This window comes from Pavona decussata, unplaced genomic scaffold (genome assembly GCF_977016875.1).
Source record: "Pavona decussata unplaced genomic scaffold, jaPavDecu1.1 SCAFFOLD_100, whole genome shotgun sequence".
Classification (NCBI taxonomy): Eukaryota; Metazoa; Cnidaria; class Anthozoa; order Scleractinia; family Agariciidae; genus Pavona; species Pavona decussata.
This window is the reverse complement of record NW_028145515.1, coordinates 3828710-3846100: the sequence shown is the minus strand read 5'-3', so window position 1 is coordinate 3846100 and position 17391 is coordinate 3828710. Positions and strand designations below refer to the sequence as shown.

General features: G+C 40.8%; 3 protein-coding genes across 3 annotated transcripts in view; 1 reads left to right on the top strand and 2 right to left on the bottom strand.

Moving 5' to 3' along the window:
* LOC146472417 (atrial natriuretic peptide receptor 1-like) overlaps positions 1-1471 on the top strand; it is a 33535-nt gene extending 32064 nt beyond the window's left edge. Inside the window, exons 20-21 of the mRNA XM_085119778.1 lie at positions 927-1018; positions 1337-1471. Of these exons, the coding sequence (XP_084975904.1) occupies positions 927-1018; positions 1337-1462 (218 nt within the window). The 3' untranslated portion in view covers positions 1463-1471. The remainder of the gene's footprint in view (positions 1-926; positions 1019-1336) is intronic.
* Positions 1472-4397: 2926 nt separating this feature from the next.
* LOC146472416 (trace amine-associated receptor 3-like) lies at positions 4398-5292 on the bottom strand. Its single transcript, XM_085119850.1, has one exon. The coding sequence runs from the start codon at positions 5290-5292 to the stop codon at positions 4447-4449; it is 846 nt and encodes a 281-aa protein (XP_084975976.1). The 3' UTR covers positions 4398-4446.
* A 9145-nt stretch (positions 5293-14437) lies between these two features.
* On the bottom strand, positions 14438-15532 carry LOC146472415 (putative G-protein coupled receptor No9). The gene is made up of 2 exons (XM_085119525.1): positions 15185-15532; positions 14438-14991 (listed from the first exon to the last, which is right to left on the bottom strand). The coding sequence occupies exons 1-2, from the start codon at positions 15530-15532 to the stop codon at positions 14671-14673; spliced, it is 669 nt and encodes a 222-aa protein (XP_084975651.1). The 3' UTR covers positions 14438-14670.
* Positions 15533-17391: the final 1859 nt, after the last annotated feature.

The window sequence follows — 17391 nt, the reverse complement described above, 5'->3', positions numbered from 1 at the left end:
CGGAGTCCTTTGGCTCTGTGGTCAGCGGTTGGAAGGGAAACGTTGACCTATCAGCCAGAAGAATCTGGTTGACATTTCCAGTAGAGGGGGCTTCTAGAACTCTCAGTCTAGATCGTGTTTCCAAAGCTTTTGGAGAATCATCTTCGTTTCTGCTAACTAATTCGTCCTCGTGGCAATTTGGGGAACCTTACTAACGCTAGTATGACTAATCATACTAAACATATCTGGTGCAAGAATTACGTCCTTTAATTTCTGAGGAGTTAAGATGCCCGAAAATTATAATAAGCCTTTAAAATTTTTCGGATGAAATTTTCGCAATAATCACCGAGTCCTGTATGAAATTGTACCCGAGAAAAGAACAAAATTTGAGTCCCGAAATTAAAGCAGGGTTTCAGAATCCTTATCTGTTTTGTAATTTGGCTCTAGGCACTGGGGTTTTGCATTTGGCCCCAGACTGTACAAAGTGTTTAAACAAGAAATAAACAGAAACAACAGACAAATAAAAAGTTGCACACAAAATTATCGTCCCAAGCTCGTTCCCAGAGCTTTTCTCTTGTACATTGGGAGGGGCCGCTCCACCCAATAGACCATTTCCTAGTTGCTTTGAGCATCATGCATTATGAAAGCAAGACAAAGCGCAAAGTATCTATTACGGAAATCAGTTTCCATTCGATCATACGCAAACAAAACTACTTTTCGTGTGTAATGCTTTGCACTTAGCCTCGCTTTAATAATGAAGTTCACCCTGGGAACGAGGTTCTATCGAACCTAAATCCCGAGCACGAGTTTCAGGTGTGATGATAGAAAGGTGGTTCCAAGGTGGAGACAAGAACGCTGCACACATGGGTTGTTACATTTTACTTTTCCTTCTCTCCGCTTTTCTTTCCTCGGAATAGTAATTCTCAGTAGAGTCAATGTCTTTTCAGCTCTCAAGATCCATGTCAGCGAGGACTGTTACAGGCTCTTAAAGGAAATTGGTGGCTATACGTTTCTAAAGCGAGGAGAGGTGTACCTCAAGGTAAGAACTGTGCAGTTATCCTGGCAATTCTTCCTTTGCTTTCATCAACGTACATAGTAAATTAGTACAAGAAAGGTGCCCGTTGATCCTTCTCTTTTATCCCTTCCCGTCCCGTTAGAAATCCCGTTTCATGACCTCTTTTCCCCGCCTCTGTGTATTCCTTGCATCCCCTTCCTCCAGTTTACCACCCACCATTTTCCACCCTCACCCACCCCTCCCTGGTAAGATTTCTCTTAATTTAGCTTGGCACCAGGATGGCAACATCTTTGCAATTGCCTCGGACCATCCTGTTTAAAATGTTGTTTTGTTTTCATCTAGGGACGTGGTTTCTGGAAGACGTACTGGTTGATGGGCAAAGAGGGATTCAACAAACCGCTTCCACACGCCATGGCGGCAAACTCCGAACCCTCCGTTGAGACTTTAAATGTTTACTACGCCAGCTGAACCTCATATTTTATTCACTTATTTAATGTATATCTGTATTTACCAAAAAAGCTTAAAAGCTCTTTTCAGGCCAAGGGCATTTATTTTGAGGCCTCAAGAAGGCAAAAAGGGGGTGGGTGGGGGGGGGGGGGGGGGGAGGGGAGATGGGGCTTATTCAAATCACACTCTTTTCTTTTACAACAATTTATTTTATGAGAGTATTGAGACTGAAATTTGCAAAATTCTAAGAATATTTTAAGAATAAACCCAAGGCTGAGATTTTGAAAAGAATATAATTTTGTGGGTTGAAATATAATATAATTATATGTTTTTAACTAAACCATATAAAATTCTTCCCTCTCTAATCAGCAAAACTATCCAATAAAACGATAAAAACCTACACTAGCCAAATGTTCGATGTTAATGACAGTTCGATGGCTATAATTTTAGAATATTCACAAGAATATTTTCAGTCTAACATCGGCAGAAAAATACAAATATTCAACCTGGGCCGGAAAAACAATATTCTTATAAAAAGAAAAGAGTGTATAACATTACATTAATCCTCTGGTGTGATAGAACACAAACTAAATGTTATGTTTTACATAACCGCTTCAACTGAACCGGCAAAACATAATTCCAAGTGTGAAGTCGTTCTAACTTCTGAGTCAGTGAATATCATTCTACACGGGTGGTTTCTAGACATAAATACTGGAGACTTGTACTTTAATTTACTCACTAGACGATCTTTGGCTTGACGTAACGAGTCAATGATCATGCATCTGCGTAGGAGGCTATTTACTCACGAGCTTTTAGACAACTCTCCTTTGTTTGCAATTGCGTGGTTTTATCGTTCAGTTTCTAAATCCTAAAGTGTGACGTTCAGATGAAAGCTATTGGGCACTGTTTTCTGTGATACAATTAATTTGTTACGCCGGTACAAGATAGTCTGTGGATGAAATCCTAAAGTGTTACCATCTGCATTCAAATGAAAGCCACTAAACAGGACTTTCCTGTGGTGCTGTTTATTATACTGTACAAAGTGGTTCTACCTTTGAGTCTGTGGATGAAATCCTAAAGTGTTACCATCTGCATTCAAATGAAAGCTACTGAGCAGTACTTTCCTGTGGTGCTGTTTATTATACTGTACAAAGTGGTTCTACCTTTGAGTCTGTAGATGAAATCCTAAAGTGTGACCATTCAAATGAAAGCTACTGAGCAGTACTTTCCTGTGATGCTGTTTATTATACGGTACATGGTGATTCTAACTTTTGATTCTGTGTCCGAAATCCTTAAGTGTGACCATTCAAATGAAAGCTACTGAGCAGTAATTTCTTGTGGTGCTGTTTATTATGCTATCAAGCTGGTTCTGACCTTTGGGTCTGTGGATGAAATCCTCAAGACTGACTTTTGAAATAAATGTTACTGAGCAGTTCACTCCTTTGTTCCTGTTTTTTTTTATGCTCTTCAACGTGGCTCTAATGTTGAGGTTTGTGGTTCAAATTCTGTAATGAGTGAAACCTACATACGTATCTGATTTTCATTTCCACAGCTGAATGCACTATATATATCTATCCTTATATTTTTGTAAAGGCGGTCGATGAACATTTGAGCACTTTTCGTGCAACGATACCGAAACGCGCTTTTTTTTGGCCCCGAGATGGTTCAGAATGGCGCGAAATTAAAAAGAAAATATAACGGAGAAATACGAGAGAGGAGAGAGAAAACTGTTGCGGAATCTTTAACGGACTCCCCACTTGCCGGTTCACAAACTGAAGAGGACCGTATCCTTCCTTTACTGAAGATTTATTTAACATTCCAAACAATCTAAACAATCTCTGATCCAATCTGCAATTTACTATCTCGCGATGCCCAGTTCCGTTCGCAATTCGTTCTTACTCGATCTGACCTTACATTACAATTGTACTAAGATTTACTAGGTTCTATTTGCGCAACAAGTATTTTCACTACAATCAAGAGTACAGTTAAATTCCAAGCCTAGACTATTGTAATGCTACTAAATTTAATTTCAATTACACAATTACACGCGTTTCTCTTCCGTATTTAGCTTAATAGATGCGTGCAGTTACATCATTGTCACATTGTCATGTAGTGCATTAACTTCGGACTTTGCCGGAGTACAATAGTGAAATCTGCTTTGCCCACTATTTTTTAAAATATTGCTCGCGTTACTTGCGATATATTTCGTGACTATTCATTTAATTAGTTTTCTAGTTAAATGTTCTAACACGCAATTTTTTACGTGTAAGTCATGCACATCAGTGCTTATTTCCCGACAAAAACAGACTACACGGCCTTATGCTTTTATTTTGCCGATTTAAGAGCGCAATTAGACTGGAGCCGTTTTCAGCAAATCCGGCTAGATATACATGTACAGAATCGCTGTAGTAAAAAAATGTTGACGTGTAAATTTTTTGTCTTTCGTCAATTCTGTATGTTTTCTACAAACTTATGTAACTTACTATCAATATAACCGGGGCACCCAACGGTTCCGATTTCGGTGCCGGAATACCTGTTGAAAGGCCTAAATCACGCCAGAAATTGGGATTGAATTCTAAAACCTAGCGTTTGCTTGGGTATTGTCTCCTAAAAGTCTAGTAACATGGAAAAATTAATTCCTTTTGTTTTCGAAGGAATGAAAAAATATCTTTAAGAGAGCTAAATAAGGCCGGCTAGCTTTGGAAAAACCAACCCGAGCAGCATGTAAAATTCGGGAGATCGGGTTCTGGCCTAAAATTTTCTGCGACTGAAAAAATAAGCTCAAACGGACCAAATTGAGTTAACGTGCACAAATATTCCTTCTAAGGCACGAAGAAGGTCTTTGAAAAAAGAAAAAGGGCACTTGAAGTATTTCGATCCATTCAAATGTTCTCGTTGGGCGCACCGATATAACAGTTAGTATAGCAATACTTACTATGAACGACAGTTCGTCTAGTTTTCTTGAATGTTTAATTTCGTAGAAGACCTTAAACAATTCAGTGTGTTCATTTGTCTCGCTTGAATGTCACAACATAGGTCACTTTTTTAAACTCGTTGTTTATGTCTCTCTTGAGAAGAGCGTAAACAAAAGGGTTAACAGCGGAGTTTAAAACCAAAATAGGCAGTTTATATTCAGCGTCAACACAGCTTGCTGAATAGGCGACATGTACGATGGAACAACGTATGAAAATACCGTAACATAGAAGAAACAGGCTCACAACGATTCCCATTATTTTAACTGTAGCCTTCTCGTGAGTTTTAAACGGAACGCGGTGATTAAACCGTAACTGTTCTGCCAACATGCGCGCCGCCCGATCATGTTTCAGCACAACATGTACCATGGATCCAACGCAGAATATTAACATAAAACATGGCGAGAACTCAAAGAGTATCATGGCCAGCCATTTGCAAATATCAAGAAATTTGCGCTTTGAAGAAATGAGAGAAGACAATGAAAAAATGTCAAGACCAACTGCAGCTGCCCAAGAAAAGAAAATCATTTGCGTAACGCGTCGGCTTGTCATGAAGTTCAAGTATTTCAAAGGCTTCACGACGGCGATGTAGCGGTTCAGCACTAGACTGCATAAGTTCGTCACGGAAGCGTATCCAAACAGCCATCTTACCAGTTTCGTCCAAGACACTCCATACCATTTGCAGCTACTACCGCAGAAGAACGGGAAAGGAATAACGCTTAATCCAACACAGAAATCTGCTACCGCAAGTGAAACGACTAAGGCGTTGGTTTTGTTGCGGAGCTGTCGTTTGCTGCCGACAAGGAAAATAATAAATCCATTTCCAGTGATTGCTAGAATGGAAAGAAACCATCCTAGAATCCAAAACCAAGTGTCCATTTGTTCAGTTAAGGCCGTTTATTCGTTCTCGCAAATGAATCATGATGTGAAACCATGTAACCTTCGGTGGATTCAGTGAACTTCCCTGCTCTCTTACTGTAGATTTAATTCATACACACAGCGGAATATATTATTTGTACATTCAGCTGTTTCGAAACTTTAGAAAGGGAAGAGGTTGGCCTCCCTTTTTGATTATGAAGATATTAAAAATACGTCAAAAGCAAATTATATTCGCTGAGAGTCCGTCTTTTGATCACTTAGCGGCTGACATTCTGACTCCTTTTTAATTTAGCCCGCCAACCCCTCACCAATGAAAGAACCATCGTCCTCCTTGGTTTCTCTGTGTGTTGGTTTTTCTCTCTTTAGTTACCAAATAAGTAGTGGAACCAGTTACGAAACTAAGAAAGCAAACTTGACAGATAAAATTTTTTAAAGTGTGCCTAAGAAATGTCCAAGGCTTCCCAACCAACAGGTGCACCAAAACAACTTCTTCAATTTCGAAATTTTAAAACGCCGCCTTAAAAGGGATATTTGTTCACGTTAGCCCAGTTGATCTGTTCGAATATTTTAGGTGAATTTCTCAGTCGCTGAATTTACGAGCTGCTGTTGGCTATCCGGCCGAAAATGTCAGCTAACTTTATTTAGCACTCAAAACGATCTTTTCAGTTCTGTCCTTCGAAAACGAAAGGGATTAATTACATATGTTTGCTAAAGGCTGAGGTGATATTTTACCAAAGATATTAAACTCTAGTTTTTCATCACAATTAGATGTTAATTTCTGCGGTCATTTAAGACCTTCCAAACAGATTTTCAGCAAAAAGATCCATTGAATGTCTTTCAGTGAGTGGGTGAACCTAAATCAGATGTCCAACTGATGCGAAAGACTGGTAACGGAAGGGGATAAAGAGGGTTGGGGAGGGGGTACATTCACATCCCTAAATTGTGTTATGGATGACTGTGGTTCGAACAAAGGTTTGCATGCCAATTTCAAGACTTGTTGCAAAACATTAGTTACTTTTTCGAGACTCATTAGCCTGTATTAGTCAGAACGCATACCAGACAGTATGGTAACGGGGTAGGGTAGAGCGACTTCAGTAGTCTGGGAAGGATGTTTTAGGCCTCTTTTTTGCGGGGGAATCTCATTTATATGCGGGGGAATAAATTAACGACGATGACGTCACCGCCTATTGTCTTGATCACTCATTATAGGATGACGTCATATTTTATTTTAGTCTTACCAACAGGTTATTAACTGGTTTGACAGTTTTATCAATGATGTCATGCTTTATTTTTATCTTATGTCAGTCATGGTTGGTATCACCGGTTTGACAGGTTTTTAAAGTTATTTTTGGATACATGACATCATATAGTACATACATAAATACTTTATTGTATCACTCCTCTTTGGAGGCCCTTCCGCCATACGTGAAAATAAAAATAATAATAATGAAAACTATTTACATCTAGATGACAAAATAGAGAAAAAAATTACGATAAAAAATATATGAATTGAAAAGATTCTTAAAAAATTCTCTTTATCAAAACGCTAAGACTTTCCGTTTCTCTGAAATGCTTCGATAAATTATTGCAGACCTTTGCTCCACGGAAGGCGAAAGCCCTTTGGCCAGTCGCAAGCTCCAGGATCTACAATTTCTAAGCTAAAGAATCTGTATTCGGAAGTCTTTTTAGAAAAAACAAATACGCGCGACACCCACGCGTGTGTCTGAGAAAAATAAAGACACATGACTACAAGTGGCCTGTTTGTCTCCTTTTGTCATTTTTGGCGTGGTTTTGGCCTTTCAGGCCTGGTTATGGCCTTTTTTGACGCTCTATATAACCTGACTATCTGCGAAAAAGATGTCAATTGTGTTCAGTCACCAAACTGTGAACATGGTTTACAAGAGAGTTTGTAGAAATTGTCCGATTCTATCGTCCGGGGCGAAGTACCTTGTCAGACTAGCTAACCATCTCGCGGATGTTCATCAGTTAGACCACATACAGCGAGACTCATGGCTGAAGTATTTACTTAATCTTTTAAAAGTGGATGAAACGTCTGCGTTTTTATTGTATAAAGATGTTCAACGGAGAGAAGATGAGAGTGAAAATGAATGTCTAAAATTTGGATGTTTTGATTACATGGATTAATTGTATTACATACAACTTTCATTCATAATCTACATCGGCTAAATAAAAAAAAAACTGTTCATCTAAGCTGTATTGGTTGATGATAAAGTCACCATTCTCGCCAAAATCGCCATTGAAATGCCTGTGTTTGACCAAAGAGCTCGTGTGAAACACGCAACGAAGTTTGCGTGAAGAACCCACGCGTAGATAACGCGAGATGTCCTTCGCGTTTGCATTATTAGTCAGAGATCAAGCCATGTTTCAACCAACTTAGTTTATTTATGTTATCACAAACTTATATACATATCTATATTTATACAAGCTTTAAAACTATTTGGAAGGAAGAAGGGACTACTTAGGTTTAAGATGTTGCAAGGCAAAGGAAGCTGATGCAACATCCTCGTGTGCAAAAATTACAATCATGCTATACAATTCCTGCACCCCACATCAAGGCCATAGTTTACAATTTAGAACAACATCAGTCTAACAATGTCTGACCGATGCTTACCCTAAATTATATAACACAATAAGTAGGCAAGATGTGGAATGCAAGACAGCCTTTATATATAATTAACTAAATAATTCTTTCTTCCTTAAATAAGTACAACAAATAATTCAAACAAAAATATAATATAAAAACTACTCCAAACCCAAACGTGGAGAGTGGTTAAGTGAAAGTGAGAAGAAATTTGGCTATAGTGGCTGAGTGAAGGCGGACTGAAAGTGGAACCGTAAGATAAAGGAGAACAGCATCTGAGTGCCAATCAACCAGTATCTTGATAAGGTCGACTGGTAAACCTGCCTGAAAGGCAAAGGAGGCCCCACCCCTACGGAAAGAGTGACAGGCATAGTCACTAGCTGGCAAAACAAGGGCTTTAAGGATAGTGCGAAGCCGCTTGAGGAATTGCGAATAGGTGAAAACTCTAGGTGAGAGGGAAGTAAGGTCATACCACATAAAAGCAGGTGAAGGTTGGGGAGGGTAAATGATAAAGGACAACGCTCTCTGTATAGCAATAACTGGGCAAAGAGGGGAATTTGGGATAAGCGGTAAAGGGAGTTTCACCACCCTCTCCCGGAACTGAATTGTTTTGCTCCATCGTAAAGTGATAAGCGCGCCCCAGGGGAAAATCTCCAAGTCAGAGTTGAGTAGCTGCTGTGATGGATCAAACGAGCGAGCAGAGCTGATCAGAAGATGGCTCTTTCGCAACATACCAAAAAAGGAAACCAGGCATATGGCCCAAAAGGAGGCATCAAAACTGGACCGCAAATTAAGCATGGCATGAATACGGAACAAGAGCCCTGGGGTAATTGGGCGTTTTTGGGAGGGAGGTTGACCCTTTACCCGCTTAATTCCAGTAAGGAGGGACTGTAATGGTTAATTATGATCTAGAGGGTTGGGCAAATTGAACTCCTTGTGAAGGAGGCTAATAATATTGAGATAATTGGGGATGGAGGCTGGTTTGAGGGATCTGGCTAAGAAGGCGGCATATTGGCAAAGATGGTAAGGTTGGGCTGGGAATGGAGGATAACCCATGCGTTGGCAGAAGCGGAAATAGCTGCTGCGGTGAGTCCGATATGTAGCTTTAGTATTGTTGGCGAACGTGTGAGAGCGGTAATGGAAAAATTTCCTCCTCCAGCTGCTTGGCCAGGCTAGGGTCCAGAGAATCTGCGATGAAGAAAATTGGCGCTGAGATTGGACATGTGATGTATCAGTGGCGAGGCATCCACATGCATTTGCGGCATGAGTGAGAGAAGGGGATGGTAGAAAGAGATACACTGAGCTGGCTGGTGAAGACGCGACACGGCATCGGCAATAACATTGCTTTTACCTGGAATGTGAATGGCGGTAAACCTAAAGTTATAAATAGCAGACAACCAGAACAATTCCCTTAAAGCACACATAACAAATGGGTTTGCAGTAGAACCTTTATTTATTATATGAACAGCGGCTACATTGTCCGAGTGAATGATTACATGTTGATTACGCCAATTGGGTGCCCAGCGAGAAGCTACGAAGAGTTGGGCTAGAACTTCTTTATGATTGATGTGTAGGGAAGCTAGATGGGGAGTGTCAACAGCAAAATTGTGATAGAACCAATCCCCATGAAAATACGCCCCAGCTGCTAGTGGACAAGCATCCGTTTGGACATCTGTGGTAGGCTGCTCCTTGAGGAAGGGGCATCGTCCATTGAAGTGTCCTAGGAATGAGTGCCACCACCTAATGTCGGCATGAAACTCAGTAGAGAGCCGTTGCTTGGTTGTATTGGATGGAAATGTGTTCATAAAATCGAGAATGCGCCTCAGGAATGTGCGACCACCATACACCACACGACAGGCCCAATTTAACTTTCCTGCAAGGCTCTGCAGCTGCTTCTTGTTGGCTCTGCGTCTGGAGAGGAGGGCCGTCACTACCTGGTGTAAATCTTCTAGTTTAGCCTGGGGGAGGGCCATCTCGCATTTCAGGGTGTCCAGCTCAACGCCGAGAAAGACAAGTTTTTGAGTGGGACCAATCACCTTACGCCAACCGATTTGGAATCCTAGGTCCTGTAGAAGCTGTAGCAAGGTATCAAAGGCGAGCTGGCACTCTTGTTTTGTCTGCCCTACCGCCAGGAAGTCATCCAGGTAAACCACAACTGCGTGAAAGCCCCGTCTTGCCATCATACGCCATACCGACTGGGTTAATCGATGAAAGATTTCAGGTGAACTTTTGGCCCCAAAGGGTAAGCGGGTGTCATACATATAAGTGAAATGATCGTGTCCCTTAAACTGCCAGCGTAAACCAGTAGCTGCAAAATTAGTATAATGAATAGGGACCGACCGATAAGCATGCCGCAGGTCAATTTTTGCCATGAAAAAATTTTGCCCTAGCAATTTGATAGCATCATCTAAGGTTTGAAATTGAAAGGACTGCGTCTCAATGTAGTCATTTAGACCCCTGCCAATGGGTCGTGAGCAATCATGAATAAGGCGGACTTCTGTTGAGTCCGGTTTAGGAATAGCTCCTAATGCGCTGATAATGATAGGCTTGCTCTTAGTAATAACATAGTTGCCATCTGCAATTTCGTCCAAAATAGTCTGCTCAAACGCATCTCGAGAGACTGCATTAGTGGCTGATTTATAGTTGTCTTGTTGAGCAGGGGAGAAATTGGAATTAGGGGGTGCCAACTTAAAGCGAGTGCTTATCCCATCAGTGAGGAATGCTTCATCCTCATCGCCAGTTAATTTGCCAGCCAGAGATTGGTGTTTAGGGGTGAGGCCAGAGGGAGTCAGATGGACATAGGTGGGGGACCCTGTCCCTGTGCATGCCCCTGACCCTGGCCCTGCATGAGAGCCCTGCCCCCCTGTGGATGGGTATGGGAGGGGTGCGCCTGCCCACATGCCTTCCCATTTACCTTACGGTTACACACATGATCAAAGTGGCACTCATAAAGAGTGCAGCCTCGCGGACGATTAATATATTAAATTAATACAGATGGTCCTCCCATTCGCACTATACCTAGCAAAACTGGTGACGGGAGGAGCTCGTGCAGGGGTGGCCTTTGGAGGCAATGGCCCCAGTAATACCGTGTGGAGGTGATTGGAATCGTAGCTCCACGGATAATGTACGTGGCGAAATTCGTCATCGTACTTCGGGACTGAGCACCAGGTGAATTTGGTGCTGAGCTCCATAATTTTTATAGTGTACGCTAGATAATGCTGCACATCCTGTGGGGATGGCAGCTTACCGGCACTAAGTAGCGTATGGAATATTCTAATATTAGCAATCACCCACTGGGCGATAGTTACTGCCTCAAGCTTGGGCTTTTTAGGCCCGTACGAGACCACAAGTTTTGTGGCTCCGAGTTCTGATAAAGTTCTGTACTCCACAGTGGAAACAATCTTGTCAATAAAATCTACTATTCTTAATATCTCCTCACCCTTAGCCAGATGTGCAGGTTTGAGGAACATCCGAGACTCCTGAGCCGTTTGTGGCTTTGCAAGACGTCCGTCTAGATTGTTTACCGCCTGAGGAGCCGCGCCTGTTTGGTAGCCGGCGAGCAAAGTATCCAGCGGAGTCACAGAAGCTGTTTTCGCGAAAGACATGGCTGCAATGGCGGACGAAGTGAAGGGATTTGCTGCTGAAATGGCCGATGAAGCGGCACTTGAGGCCGTCATTGGGTTGGATGGCGGAGCAGATCCAGGTGCTGACGATGTACTAGTCTGTGGCGAGCTTTCGAGACTGGGAGGCGACGGTTTCTCCTGTAGTTCCACGAGACGTTGCTGGCTCTCCGCGATCGCCTTTTTTAGCTGCCTGATACGCGAAGCCTTTGCCAACTCTTGCTCCGCGAGTTTCAGTTTTTGCAGCTGTTCCGGCAGGGCTTCTTCGTCGTCTTCATCCGCTTGCGCGTCCTCATTTGGTCCGGTACAATAAGGGCCAGGAGGACCCCACGAATGGACATCATGAGGCAGCTTGCACCCCGAACACTTGCGAACTCGCTTCGAGGATTCATCATCCATCAAAGTTGAGGAAGTCTCCGAGAACACTGCGAGTATATCTTGTTTATCGCTAACATCGCTGGTTGCGACAAACGTTTGACCTGTCGGTTTGGCTATCATGCTGTAAGTAGTTGCTAGCTAAAACAAGTTGCCAAAGTTGCCAATGTTGCTAGCTCTACGAACTGATGTTAAAATGGAATCAAGCACGTGTGGTTTGAGACTAAACTACAGAAGTATATGTTATATTACTAGGTAAAGTAAAATCACAGCACCGTGCGCAAGTAAATAGTTCTGGCCAATCAAATCTATACTTAGGTTTAAGATGTTGCAAGACAAACAAAGCTGATGCAACATCCTCGTGTGCAAAAATTACAATCATGCTATACAATTCCTGCACCCCACATCAAGGCCATAGTTTACAATTTAGAACAGCATCAGTCTAACAATGTCTGACCGATGCCTACCTTAAATGCAGAGGTCCACACAACGCAGGAATTAAACTTGCTGGTAATTTTGCCGGATATCTCTTGTGAAAGACCTTTTGCCAGGCGTCAATTGAGCGTGAAAATACAAAACTGAATTCAAGGCTTGCACTACGGCAAATGGCAGATTTATTAGTGGCCAAAAAACATTTCGACTAATAGAATTAGTCTTCCTCAGGGCCAGAGCATGTATGTATGTATGTATGTATGTATGCTAATTTCAAGACTTGTTGCAAAACGTTAGTTACTTTTTCGAGACTCATCAGCCTGTATTAGTCAAAACACATACCAGACAGTATCGTAATGGGGTAGGGTAGAACGACTTCTCACGATTCTGCGATGAAGCATTTTGACTAAGACAAAATTAAAATAAAATCCGACTAGCAGACAAAGTGAAACAACGATTTCTCTCGTCTCCGCAATTCAGTGCGCAATGTTACAGCGCTGAAAAACTCCAGACTTTTTTGCCTTTCTTCCAGACTTTATCTTCATTTGGCCAGGAAGACTAGTGTTTACAGATTTCCACATTTTCCAAGAATTTTAGACCATACGAACCCCTCGGTCTCTCTTCTGTGGACTAGTTTGCGAGGATTTCAGTTTTTGAAAACCTTCAATAGTTCACACTATTAGCAAATATAACACAAGCAAAGCTAAACAAATATTGTAACCGGGTTTTCAGCGAATTGTTGTCGAAACCGCCAAGCAATTTTATACAAAGACGTCAGAAAACTGTAAATTGATAACGAGTTTACGTACAGCGGGTACTAATTAGCGTATCTTCCCAAAATCCCAGTTTACTCATGATTTCTAATGGGATTGCCGAGCGCGCTAGTAAAAATAAAAGAGAAACCCACAAAACAACAAGAAAAGAAAACAAATAAATATTCAAACAAAACACACAAGGTTTCAAAAACTCAGCATAATCGTCGCCCAAATCCAAAAATCCCATCAGTTTCAAAACCCGACAAATGGCTCTGGACTGAGACGCCTGGTGCCAGCCTTCTCCCAAGTCCTCCTTAATTGGCGCACGGATGAACTTGAAGTCACCCGTTGAGCTAATCGGGAAGACGCGAGAAAGTGATCGGTCCAAGCCTCACAAACGCAGCTAGACTCTCTCGAAGAGCGTGATTAGGGTTGAGAACGAGGCTGACCTGGATGCTATAATAGCTGTATGTGTTTTTTTCTTGCTGTTGGCCGTCAAGACTGCACGAGGGATCAGTTGAACAAATTATCCTGGCAATGCTTTATTTGCTTTCATTAACACATACATAGTTTATTAGTACAAGAAAGGTGCCCGCTCATCCTTTTCTTTTGTCAAATCTTGTCTTTCAGCTGTTAGCATATTCATATGAAAATGTCCTATATATGAGCAATACCCTTCCATTTAACAAAGTCCCGTCCCGTTAGAAATCCCGTTTCATGGTTTCTGTGTATTCCTTCCACCCCTACATACATACATACATACATACATACATACATACATACATACATACATACATACATACATACATATACTTTATTTATCCTCGAATTTACAGAGTAGCTTTGAATAGCTAATATATTCGAGAAAATAAATATTAGAAAGAAAGAGTAAATAGACAAAAAAAAAAAAATAAAATGAAATACTCTTACAATTACAATTATATCATTATATATACACTATATAGTTACATACAACATGATACACACTGTGGAAAGGCCTCATTTGTTCTAGCTTCCCACCCACCATTTTCTACCCTTTCCACGCCCACCAAGAAAAGCAGCATTTATTGTTGTTGTTTTTTTTCCTTTTGTAATTGCAGTTAGGTAGATATATTGTTAAGTGATGATGATTAATATATATAGCTGATGGAATTACCATGTTTAAATAAAGTTATCCTATCGTACCCCTCCCTTTACAGATTTCTCTTAATTTAGCCTTGCAACAAGGCGGTAACGTCTTTGCAGTTGTCTATCCTGTTTAAAAGTTGTCTATCCTGTTAAACATAATTGTTGATGGGATAACAGAGACTCAACAAACTACTTCCACACGCCATGGTGGCAAGCTCCGAACCCTCCTGAAAAATTCAGCTCAAGTAATCAAACGTATCAAATTGTGTTACCGCACACAAATATGCTTTTCAAGGCCAAAAAAGGTCTTTGAAAACAGAAAACGACATTTGAAGTATTTCACTTAAATTTTCTCGTTGGGCGCCCCGGTATATAACACTTAGTATAGTTGGCAGCAATACTTACTAATAACGATAGATCGTCTAGTTTTCCTTAATCGTAGAAAACCTCAAACAAATCAGTGTGTTCATTGGCCTCGCATGAATGTCACAACAAAGTTCACTTTTTTAAACTCGTTATTTATGTCTCTCTTGAGAAGAGCATAAACAAAAGGGTTAACAGCAGAGTTTAAAACCAAAATAGGTATTTTAATTCCATCATCTTCACTGTTTGCGGAATAGACGACAGATACGATGGTACAACGAATGAAAATACGGTAACATAGAAGAAACAGCCCCACAACGATTGCCATTATTTTAACTGTAGCCTTCTTGTGAGTTTTAAACGGAACGCGGTGGTTAAAGCGTAACTCGTTTGCCAACATGCGTGCTGCCCGAGCCCTGCGCTGCTTCAAAACAACATGTGCCATGGATCCGACGCAGAATATTATATAACATAATACATGACGAGAACTCAAAGAGTATTATGACCAGCCATTTGAAAATATACATGTACACAAGCTTTGAAGAAATGACAAAAGATAACGGTAAAATGTCAATACCAACTGGGATTGCCCAAGAAAAGAAAATCATTTGCTTAACTTGTCGGCTTGTCATGAAGGTCAAGTATTTTAAAGGCTTCACGACGGCGATGTAGCAGTCCAGTACTAGACTGCATAAGTTCGTCACGGAAGCGTAACCGAACAACCATCTTACCATCTTCAGCCAAGACACCTCACGGCCATGCCATTTGCAGCTACTACCGCAGAAGAATGGGAATGGAATAACGCTCAATGCAACACAGAAATCTGCCACCGCAAGTGAAACGACAAAGGCGTTGGTTTTGGTGCGGAGCTGTCGTCTGCTGCCGACAAGGAAAATAATAAATCCATTTCCAGCGATTGCTAGAATGGAAAAAAACCATCCTAGAATCCAAAACCAGGTGTCCATTTGTTTAGTCAATGCCCTTTTTCCGCTTCCACAAATGAAACATGATGTGAAAACCTTGTAGCCTTCTGTGGATTGAACTTCCTTGCTCTCTCGCTGTAGATTTAACTCATATACATAGCAGAATATATTAAATGCACATTCAGCTGTTTCGCAAATTTAATTGCTTTTTAACATTTACAAATTAGAGAGGGAAGTGCTCGGCCTCCCTTTTCGATTATGAAGATATTAAAAATACGTCAATAACAAATTATTATCGATGACAGTCGTCGTTTGATCACTTACTGGCTGACATTTTGACTTCTTTTTTAATTTAATCCTCCAACCCCTCCACCAATGAAAGAACCATCGCCTACCTTGGTTTCTCTGTGTGTTGCTTTTTCTCTCTTTAATTACCAAATTAATGGTGGAACTAGTTACGAAACTCAGCAAGTAAACTTGGTCGACAAAATTTTTGAAACTGTGACTGAGAAATGTCCAAGGGTTCCCAACCAACAGGTGCACCCAAAAAATTTCTTTAATTTCGAAATCTTAAACTGCCGCCGTAAAAGGGATATTTGTCCACGTTAGCACATTTTGATCTGTTCGAATTCTTTAGGTGAATTTCTCAGTCGCTGAATTTACCAGCTGCTGTTGGCTATCTGGCCAAAAATCGAAGCTAACTTTATTTTGCACTCGAAACGATCTTTTCAGTTCTGGCCTTCGAAAACGAAAGGGACTAATTCACACATGTTTACTAAAGGATGAGGTGACATTTTACCAAAGATATTAAACTCTAATTTTTCATCACAGTTGAATGTTAATTTCTTTGGTGATTTAAAACCTTCCAAACAAATATTAGCAAAAAGATCCATTGAATGTCTTTCAGTGAGTAAGTGAACTTAAACCAGCATTTACATCCCTAAATTTGTGTTATGGATGAATTTGGTTCGAACAAAGCTTTGTATGCTAATAGAGAAACTTTTAAATGCAGAGGTCCACACAACGCAGGAATTAAATTTGCTGGTAATTTTGCCGGATCTCTCTTGTGAGAGACCTCTTGCCAGGCGTCACTTGAACGTGAAAATACAAAACTGAATGCAAGGCTGGCACTACGGCAAACTTCAGATTTATTAGAGGCCAAAAAATATTTCGACTAATTCTTCCTCAGGGCCAGAGCATGTATGTATGTATGCTAATTTCAAGACTTGTTGCAAAACATTAGTCACTTTTTCGAGACTCATTCGCCTGTATTAGTCAAAACACATACCAGACAGTGTCGTAATGGGGTAGGGTAGAACGACTTCTCACGATTCTGCGATTGAGCATTTTGACTAAGACAAAATTAAAATAAAATCCGACTAGCAGACAAAGTGACACAACGATTTCTCTCGTTTTAGCAATTCAGTACGCAATGTTACAGCGCTGAAAAAATTGCAGACTTTTTTGCCTTTCTTCTAGACTTTATCTTCATTTGGCCTGGAAGACTAGTGTTTACAGCTTTCCACATTTTCCAAGAATTTTAGACCGTACGAACCCCTCGGTCTCTCTTCTGTGGACTAGTTTGCGAGGAGTTTAGTTTTTGAGAACCTTCAATAGTTCACACTATTAGCAAATATAACACAAGCAAAGCTAAACAAATATTGTAACCGGGTTTTCGCTGAATTGTTGTCGAAAACGCCAAGACATTTTATACAAAGACGTCAGAATACTGTAAATTGATAACGAGTTTACGTACAGCGGATACTAATTAGCGTATGTTCCCTAAATCCCACTTTACTCATGATTTCTAATGGGATTGCCGAGCGCGCTAGTAAAAATAAAAGAGAAACCCACAAAACAACAAGAAAAGAAAACAAATAAATATTCAAACAAAACACACA

Bases quoted from the DNA above. Each gene is read 5' to 3' on its own strand.
- LOC146472415 (XM_085119525.1), bottom strand. From the start codon at position 15,532: ATGGACACCTGGTTTTGGATTCTAGGATGGTTTTTTTCCATTCTAGCA. The intron at 14,992-15,184 runs GTTAAGCAAATG...GTTGTTTTGAAG, and splicing joins CCTTCATGACAAGCCGACAA to CAGCGCAGGGCTCGGGCAGC.
- LOC146472416 (XM_085119850.1), bottom strand. From the start codon at position 5,292: ATGGACACTTGGTTTTGGATTCTAGGATGGTTTCTTTCCATTCTAGCA.